The 9,790-nt window shown below is 46.5% G+C and overlaps 1 protein-coding gene and 1 pseudogene across 5 annotated transcripts in view; both read left to right on the top strand.

The window, feature by feature from the left end:
- Window positions 1–434: 434 nt before the first annotated feature.
- The window catches only part of TUFT1 (tuftelin 1), a 44,184-nt gene continuing 34,828 nt past the window's right edge, over window positions 435–9,790 (top strand). For 3 of the 5 annotated variants that reach the window (XM_061183478.1, XM_061183476.1, XM_061183477.1), the window contains exon 1: window positions 435–572. In XM_061183478.1, coding sequence (XP_061039461.1) covers window positions 513–572 — 60 coding nt within the window. In that variant the 5' untranslated portion in view covers window positions 435–512. The remainder of the gene's footprint in view (window positions 573–9,790) is intronic. The other 2 variants (XM_061183481.1, XM_061183480.1) reach the window with 2 other exon arrangements.
- On the top strand, window positions 2,868–2,990 carry LOC133089321 (small nucleolar RNA SNORA11; annotated as a pseudogene).

Genomic DNA, 9,790 nt, shown 5'->3' with positions numbered 1-9,790 from the left:
TGCCAGACTGGCTTAGGCCAGTCTGAGTGAGCTGGTCTTGGGAGCCTGTACAGTGGAGGAAATGTTTGCTCAGCTCCACGAAGCCTACAGGCTGGCCTATGTATAGGGAGAGGAGAATGCATGGAAGCTTTTTTCGAACTCCTCATCCTCTAGGGGCAGGCAGCGTGATTCTGTCTTACCAATACTGGTCTTGGAGTTGAAAGGAGAGGGCAAGACTAATGTTTGAGGTACAACCATACATAACGCTAGGCAAAACTTAAGCAGATAAACAGCTCCCAAGCCCCACCTTTAGGTAAATCTGAGAGAGCGCAGATGGGCGTGCCCTGAAACGTCTAGGCCACGCCCACTTCATCCCTTTGCTCGCTCGTTGGCGAACGGCGTCCTAGGGGTGTGTCCTATCGTGCCTCCGCCCCTGACGCGCTTATACAAGGGAAGGTTCGGAGCGCGCCAGTCTAGGAGAAGCCGGACTGCAGGGCCCAGGGTTGGGGTCCTAGCTGCTACCCCAGCAGAAGATGAACGGGACGCATAGCTGGTGTACATTGGTGGATGTGCATCCGGAGGGGCAGACCGCGGTAAGAAAAAGCGTCCGCACCGCCTCCCTCGCGCGGTATTCTCGGTTTCTAATTCCGCCCTTCCAGTGCCCAGCGAGGAGTTCGCTGACATCACCTGATGCAGGGCTTGGTGCGGTCAGCTCCTCGCGGCGCTTCTCTTTTTCTGCCGCTTCGCGGCGGGCGGTGGAATCCTGGGGAGTTGCGGGATGAAGACTGTTTTGAGGCTCGAGGACAAGGGGCGTTCCTGTCCTTTGGGAGGACACTGCGGCTCCTGCCCGGAACTGAGCGCGGGTCTCCGGGTGCGCGCTGCTCAGGCGTCCTGTGCGCTGCTAGATTGCGTCGTAGGAGAGTGAGCTCCAGGGACGGGATCCCTGTGCTCTTTTGGACTTTGGTTCCCAACGAGGGGGATTAGGCTTTTCTGTGGGTCCTGGTGACCTCAGGGGCCCTTCAAAGAACTTCATGGGGCTTTGAGTGAGCAGTAGCAAGACAAAGGGTAGAGAGTGAAATCCTAGGGCTTGGACTGGAGGGTGGGGGCGGTAGAACTCCAGGTACGCTGAGATTGGCCAGGGACTCTTATCTTTCGCTAGGGGGGGATAGGGCTGTCTGCTTGGGGGCCATCTCTCTGCTGAAAGAGGATTTCTCCTCTTTCCGCCATGGAGGGTCTCCTGCTCCCCTCCCCCCATCGGCCAACCGATAGCTTCCTGAGACGTGTTGTTGGTTTTGCTTCCGTCTCCAGCCTTCAAGCCTGGGGCAAGTGGATGGAGGGGATGCCAGAACCTGGGCTGAGAAGGGGAGGGAAGTGACTTACGCGAGAGCTTCTGGACGGAGTGAGTGGGGGAGAGAGGAGTGCTAACCCGTCTGCTCCAGTGCTAACAGATCTGCCCAGCTCCCCTCACTCCCTTGGCTCCCAGTACCTGGTCTCCTCCCCACCCCAGCAGACCGTAGGATTCTTCCTCTCCAGAGGCAGAGGAGGGTAACTTGTGGCTGAGTGTTTCTAGGTCTGCTGGGGAACTTAACCCAGAATGGGTGTGTATTATTTCATCAATTTCCAAGCTATTGTGGGGGGAGAATGAAATGGGAGACAAGGTGATGGGGCGTTTGTATGCCTCCCTTTCCCCCACTCCACTCCGATTCTGATTCCCTTCCCCTCTTCCTCTCTCAGCATGCCCTTGAGATAGAGCTAACCCATGTGCACCTGAATTATGGCTCTTCAAAGAATATTTGTTGAATAGTTTCTCATTTCAAGTTTAGGGTATAGATGATCACTTAATTCTGTTCACAGTCCCCTCTCTGTTTCTGCCCAGGCTGTGAGAGTTTCTACCACATTACAATTCAGGTCTTGCTACTGCCCTACCCCAGTACCTCCATCCCTCATCTTCAGTAGATGGAAAAAATCCATCCTCTATTGTGTCAGCCCCAAGTCCTACTCCATGAGCTTGCTCACTGTCTTGGGATGGTTGAGGCAGGGAACGGGGTATGATGGAAATAAAGGAGAGGGGTGTTTGGGCTTCTTTTTGCTTGCTGTAGAAAAGAGATCCAGAAAAGTCTTAAGTCTAAGGCATTGGCAGTGTTGAGAATGAATTGACACTCTCTTCTATCACTTGATGTTTTGCTGCTTGTCTGGCGGGGGAAAATAGTGGATTGAAAAATAGCAAGGAATTCAGACAATCTCCAGCCATAGATTAGTTTGAAGCTTATCAGAGACCTCTAGAATGAGGGGGAGTCAGAAATTCCCTTTTATTCCTTCTTTCTAGGCTGGGCTTGAGAGTTATTTGACTTCAAAGGTGGGAATGACATAACTATTGCTGAGATCTGGTGTTAGAGACATTCCTGAGCTCTTAAGGAAGGGGAGGAGATCGTGAACAATCGATCAGTCAGGAGACAAGCTTTTTCCTGGATTCCTCTCCTCTGAGCCATCCTGCAGATAGAATTTATGGCTCTGGACAGTCCTCAGGAACCTCTTGTATATTCACACCTCTTGTATATTCAGTGCATGTGTAAAGTGAGTGAGTGAATAAATAAACGAACAGATGTTTCTTCTGGTGTCCGCAGCGTAGACAGTTTAACTGTCTGGTGTGTCCTAGTGAATGTCAGGACCCTGGGACTGTGTTGGTATTTCTCCACCAGCCAGGACATATGCCTCAGTGCACTACACATGGACATGGAAATATGGCTAATGCATTCTCTGGGTTGCTTTTATTGTTGGAGGCAGATGCGGCAGGTACAGGGAGCCAGTGTCTTTTTTCAAACTGCTGATCATAATCACATAATCACTGAGATCAACTTAGTGGGTCAGAACCAGCGTTAAAAAAGGAATAGATGTGCTCAGAGCAAGAAGCCTGAAGAAATGGTTCCTCTGTTTACAACACACCCAACAGGAATCATTGTAACAAGGGGCACAAAACTTGTGGCCTTCCTATGAACAAATACCCTACACGTGTCCCCCTGTACCTCCACTGGGCAGGACCAGTGGGACAGAGCTCAATATTAGATGAAAAGTTGCAGTATTAGAAGAGTTTGCCCTTTAGATCCTGTCTAGTCCATGCATGGGTGAGCCATGAGTGGTCTTATAGGCATAAAGGCTTTGAACTCTCTTTTCAAAAAGAAAGAAAGAGGGCTTCGCTGGTGGCGCAGTGGTTAAGAATCCGCCTGCCAATGCAGGGGACACGGGTTCGAGCCCTGGTCCGGGAAGATCCCACATGCCACGGAGCAACTAAGCCCGTGTGCCACAACTACTTAGCCCGCGCTCTAGAGCCCACGAGCCACAACTACTGAGCCCACGCACCACAACTATTGAAGCCCGCGCGCCTAGAGCCCGTGCTCCGCAATGAGAGGCCACCGCAATGAGAAGCCCGCACACCGCAACGAAGAGCAGCCCCCACTCGCTGCAACTAGAGAAAGCCCGCGGACAGCAACGAAGACCCAACACAGCCAAAAATAAATAAATAAATCTATTTAAAAAAAAAAAAAAAAAGATTCCAACTATATGCCATTCTGGAAAAGGTAAAACTATGGAGACAGTAAAAAGATCAATGGATGCCAGGAGTCTGCAGGGAGAGGGGAGATGAATACACAGGGTACAGAAGTTTTTTAGGGCAGTGAAAATGCTTTGTATGATATTATAACGATGGATATATGTCATTATACCTTTGTCCAAACCCATAGAACGTGCAGCACCATTCACTTCATTAGAGTGAACCCTAAGGTGATCTGTGGTTGTTGGGTGATTACGATGTATCAATGTATGTTCATCTTTGGTTAAAAAGTACCATTCTGGTGAATGATATTGATAATGGCTATGCATGTGTGTGGGGAGGTATATGAGAAATTTCTGTACCTTTCTGCTAATTTTGTTGTAAACCTAAAACTGCTCTAAAAACAATAAAGTCTTAAAAAAAAGAAATAGAATTAACACTCTCAGAGTGTTAGGGTAGACATTTTGGCAAAACTTTTGTTTCAGTTATATCTGTGTATACATATTATATATATGTGTGTGTGTGTTTATTTGATTGTGATGTAAAATGTATTTTTTAGGTCAAAAACGTTTGCAAGCCACTGTAGTGGCAAATAAAAGCACAAACATTCCCATTAAGCATTAGACATTCCCATTAAGTCCCCTTATTATAAGCAACAGAGAGTGGCTCCAGCTAACTTAAGCAAAAGAGGAATTTATTAGATGGAAATGGGCAACTCAGAGGATTTAAGGGAGAGCTTAAAAAGTCCGAACCAGGGGAGTCCTGGGGCCTGGGTAAGTGGAAGGTACTAATGGAGGGTTTCTACTTCTGGGTGAAGTGGTTCCAGCTGTTTTAGGTCTTTTTGCCATTCTGCTCAAGATTCCAAGAGGGTGTCACTGGCCCCTTCCCCCACTTGGCCGGGGCATGTTGGGGTTCCTTGATTGACAGGCCCACCAGATTGCCCAGTGAAGGAGCGAGATTCTCCAAAGCCAAACCCAAGTGCTGTTATCAGTGGAGGAGGATGGAAACTGTGGCAAGAGCAACAGTAGACTTTGATTTGCATGATCTCTGATTTTCTTTCTTTTTCCTTTTTAATCATTTTTTATCAAAGGAATATATGTGTATGATTTTTAAAAGATCTATTAATATCAAAAGGCCTTTAAAAGAAAATTGTAAGCAGTTCCCTACGCAAGGCCTGCCCCATGGAAGTTACCACTTTTAACTCTTTTAGCTCTTTCTAGTGTTTACTGCCATGTTTCTAAATAGTATGCTTATGATTTATCAGTTTTAGACATCATTGACTTCCTATTGTAGGAATTATAGGAAGGTTTATACTCCCACTCCTTACATGCTCCCCTTTCCTTCTCTCATCTTCCCAAAGAAATTATATCACAATTTTTTTTAATATTGTTATTGGAGTATAATTGCTTTAGAACGCTGGGTTAGTTTCTGCTTTATAACAAAGTGAATCAGCTATACATATACATATATCCCCGTATCTCCTCCCTCTTGAGCCTCCCTCCCACTCTCCCTATCCCACCGCTCTAGGTCGTCACAGCGCACCCAGATGATCTCCCTGTGCTCTGCAGCAGCTTCCCACTAGCTATCCATTTTACATTTGGTAGTGTATATATGTCAATGCTACTCTCTCACTTCATCCCAGCTTCCCCTTTCCCCCTGTGTCCTCAAGTCCGTTCTCTACGTCTGCATCTTTATTACTGCCCTGCCACTAGGTTCATCAGTACCGTTTTTTTAGATTCCATATATGTGCGTTAGCATACGGTATTTGTTTTTCTCTTTCTGACTTACTTCACTCTGTATGGACTCTAGGTCCATCCACCTCATTACAAATAACTCAGTTTTGTTCCTTTTTATGGCTGAGTAATATTCCATTGTATATATGTGCCACATCTTCTTTATCCATTCATCTGTCAATGGACATTTAGGTTGCTTCCATGTCCTGGCTATTGTAAATAGTGCTGCAGTGAACATTGGGGTACATGTATCTTTTTGAATTACGGTTTTCTCAGGGCATATGCCCAGTAGTGTGATTTCTGGGTCATATGGTAGCTCTATTTTTAGTTTTTTAAGGAACCTCCATACTGTTCTCCATAGTGGCTGTATCAATTTACATTCCCACCCACAGTGCAGGAGGGTTCCCTTTTCTCCATACCGTCTCCAGCATTTATCGTTTGTAAATTTTTTGATGATGCCCATTCTAACTGGTGTGAGGTGATACCTTATTGTGGTTTTGATTTGCATTTCTCTAATGATTAGTGATGTTGAGCATCTTTTCATGTGTTTGTTGGTAATCTGTATGTCTACTTTGGAGAAATGTCTATTTAGGTCTTCTGCCCATTTTTTGTATATCACAATTATTGACTAAACTATGATTCTATTAATAACATTGTGGTTAAGAGCCTGGTTCTGGGAATCTGACCCAGTGGACTAGAGTCAGGGCTTCAGTGTTTGCTTTGCCCAAGATCACTTTGGTAAATTACTTTATCTCTTCAGTCTCAGTTTCCTCCTCCGTAAAATGGGGATAATAATTGCACCCTTCTCATAAGGTTGTTGTGAAGAATGCACATGAAATATTAAGCACAATGCCTGGCATATGGTAGGTGCTCAGATGTTAGTTGTTATATTCTGTTACTTACTGGCTGGAGTGTTTTATCTTCCCCTGGTCAAGGGATGGAGAAAGAGTCTGGGAACTCTGTGGTCTGGTCAAGGTTTGCTCCTTCTCATTATGTTGATGTTTGCTCTTACATGTTCCTTTCCCTTTTCCTCTGCCAGTGGAGGGTCTTGAGGATTAGAAGGGACCTATAGGTAGACCCAGAGTGAAGACCTGCGTAACCTTCGCTAGTCCCAACTCAGCCAGGACTGTCTTAGAGTGATAGTCAGGGTTCATATTTTAGCATCCCACTCTGGGCTCCTTTCCTCCTCCTCCTTTTTCTGAAATCATGGCCAAGGCAGCTGGTATCCCATGATGCACTGGACTCTGATAAAGTGATTCCCTTTAAGTATCCTATCAGTGTTACCCTTCCTTAGAATATTTGCTCTCCCCTCCCCCGCCCACCACCAGTCCTCTCTACTTTTTTTATATTGGTCAGTCTAGGCCAGAGAGGTTCTCTCAATGCCTGAGTGGATTTGAAATTTTATATCAGTTGCAGTCTGAACCTTTGTCTTTACCCTGGAATAGGTGTCATTCCTTTAGGACCTCAGAAGCTGCATTAGTTACATGCCAAGTCTTTCCTGAGCCCGACTCTTTTTTTTAAAACTAAAGCTGTAATTTACTGAAGGCTTACTATGGGCCTCATTTTCTTTTTATAACAGCTTTATTGAGATATAATTCACATACTGTACATATCACCCATTTAAAGTATACAGTTCATTGGTTTTTAGTATATTCACAGTTGTATAGTCATCAGCACAACTGATTTTAGAATATTGTCATCACCCCAGAAAGAAATCCTGACCCATTAGCAGTCACTCCCCATTTTCTTCCAACACCCCCCCAATCCCACCAGTCTACTTTCTTTCTCTATGATTTGCTTATTCTAGATATTTTATCTAAAGGTAATCATATAACATGTGATCCTTTGTGACTGGCTTCCTTCAATTAGCATGTTTTTAAGGTTGATCCATGTTGTAACATGAATCAGTATTTCATTCCTTCTTATGGCTGAATAATATTCCATTGTATGGATATATTATGACATGTTCATCGTGAATAAATGTTAGTGGACTTTGGGGTTGTTTCTTTTTTTTTTAAATTTTTATTGGAGTATAGTTGATTTACAATGTTGTGTTAGTTTCAGGTGTACAGCAAAGTGAATCAGTTATACATATACGTATATCCACTCATTTTAGATTCTTTTCCCATGTAGCCCATTACAGAGTATTGAGTAGAGTTCCCTGTGCTAGACAGTAGGTCCTTATTAGTGGGTTGTTTCTTCTTTTTGTGTATTGTGAATAATGCTGCTATGAACATTTGTTTACAAGTTTTTATGTGGACTTACATTTTACTTTCTCTTGGAAAGAAATACCTAGGATTGGAATTGCTGGGTCAGAATATTTGCATTGTAAAAGGGGATTCATCTGGAGTCATTGATGCTTACTCCAAAGGAATGAATGAATTCTAAAACGGTGGAAGCCCTGGCTCTGTGATACCTGGGTGGGGAAGAAACTCCTGGGCAGAGGAACCATTCAAGTTTGGTGACTGCCTGTTCCTTCCACTCATGAGACCTGCCTCAAGCTCAGCCCATAAATTCCTCCTCACCCCATTCCATCTCCCCCATTCATTGTCAAGTTCTCACCTTCAGGAGCACTACAGCTGATGCCTCCAAGCCTGCCAGGAATTTGGGGAATCCTGGGCTCTGTGGGAGGATCTGGGTGAGGAGGCTTACCCAGTCACCAGGCATTGGGCGCCAAAGTTTGCCCATATTTCTCCCGGGTGGGAGTAGTGGGGCGGTGTGTGCACGCAGATGGTTTTGGTTCCACACACGCGTGCTCAGAGCAGGTGGGGCAGGCTTCCTCGCCTGCTGGTAATTATGGTATGTGCCTCTTTGCGTCACGATGCAGAGTCTTGTGAAACACCTTTGTCTCCTAGGGGTGGGGAGGTTTAGTTGAGGGAACAGGTATGTGCCAGGGAGGCTGTTGGCCCAGATTTAAGCCTAGCCAGCAGGGGCAGGAAGAGGAGAAGAAAATACAGGGGTAAGAAGAGGAAATGGTCTTCTAGGGCCTGGAGGCAAAGAAGCAAAAATCACAAAGCAAGGTAATCAGAGACTAGAGAGGGGAGAGGGTGCTGGGGAACTGGGAATTCCAGGCTGGCTGGGCACTAGGTGGGTTTGTTGAAGGGAGATTGGCTGAGCAAAAGGGTGTCTTCCTCAGAGTGGAGAGTTCAGGAGCCCACCTCCCTCTATGTACACACTCTCACTTCCAGGCCCTGGTGATTCCCTGTGTTAGGGATCCAGGGAATGAGAAGGGCTGCCCCATTTAGGGTGCCACCCTAAATCCCTTTTTCTCATGTCACCTCCCAGTCACCCTGGTCAGCCCTCTGCATAGAGCTTGTCCAGCCCATGCCTCTGGGCAGGTAGCCAGACAAAAAGCAAATATCTGTTCTGTTGGTGGGGAGGAGCAGGAATGATTCTTTGTGCCATCCCCAACAAAGGGCCATCTCTGACTTAGAGAACCCTGCGAAAGGCAGGACCAAGGGTACCTGAGATCTGTGAGCTGAGTGGGTTAGGAGTCTCAGCCAAGAGAGGGTCATCCCCCAACCACTGCATCTGGCCTCTTTGACTTTATTGGGGCTTTCCTCATCCTGACCTCTTGGGAACCATTGTTTCAAGGTGCTGGCTATTCCCATTTCTCAGAAGGGGAAAATTGAGGTGGCTGCTGCTGTAGCAGCTTGAGAGACCATGTACATTCCCGGTGGGAACAGGGAACAGGATTGAAGGACAAAATGGTGGAGGAGTGGGTTATAGGGAGAGGATAAATTAAGGATGCTGGTTTCCAGCTCAGGGGCAATCTTCCACTTCCCTTACTTCCTTCTCGGAGTCCCTTGATCCTCACCTGCCATCCAGTCCTCATGGCCCTCATAGCAGCCTGGGGAGTGGGAGCTGGGGAAACATATTTTCCCACAGCTCTTTCCCCTATTCACATGAGCCAGTGATGTGAGAACCTCTGGGGCCTCCCTGATATATCTCCATATCACTCCTCCTTAGCGTCTTGATCTCTAAGCCCTCAGCTATGTGTTTACCCCCTCTCCGCTCTGAGGAGTGAGTCACAGCTGGAGATTTGTTTGAACACAGTGGAGAGGCTGCCTATAATTTGAAGGTGGCTGGGCTTCTCCCCAAGAATGTTTATGAGGTTAGAGACTGCTTACCTTGTGGTTAGCTCTGTTCCTTTTTCCTTAGAGAAGATGGCTCCCTTTCCTATCTTGCTGTTCAGAGAGTACCCAGTGGGGACCACCCTGCTAGACATCTTGGGGTATTCCTAAAGCTCCCTGGAGCCTGCTCGCAGCCTTGGGGTCACTCCAGCCCCAGAAAACAACCAATGGCACCAAGCAGAGAGGGGCCTGGGTTTTCCTTCTTGGCTATGGTTTGGGGTTGTGGGGTGAAGTCTGTGGCCTTACAGACTGGATCCTCTGGTTCTAGAGGATGAGGTGCCAGAGAGAACCCTAGATTTATTCATAGGCTTCTTTTAGACAGTTTGTCTCACCTACTCTCCTCCCTTGCAGTCTTTCCAGAGCTCCTTGGGAAAATTGATGCTGCCTTACTTTTGTCA

Source organism: Eubalaena glacialis, chromosome 3, assembly GCF_028564815.1.
Source record: "Eubalaena glacialis isolate mEubGla1 chromosome 3, mEubGla1.1.hap2.+ XY, whole genome shotgun sequence".
Taxonomy (NCBI): domain Eukaryota; kingdom Metazoa; phylum Chordata; class Mammalia; order Artiodactyla; family Balaenidae; genus Eubalaena; species Eubalaena glacialis.
The sequence above is the reverse complement of the archived record's forward strand: the minus strand, read 5'-3'. Positions and strand labels throughout refer to the sequence as shown.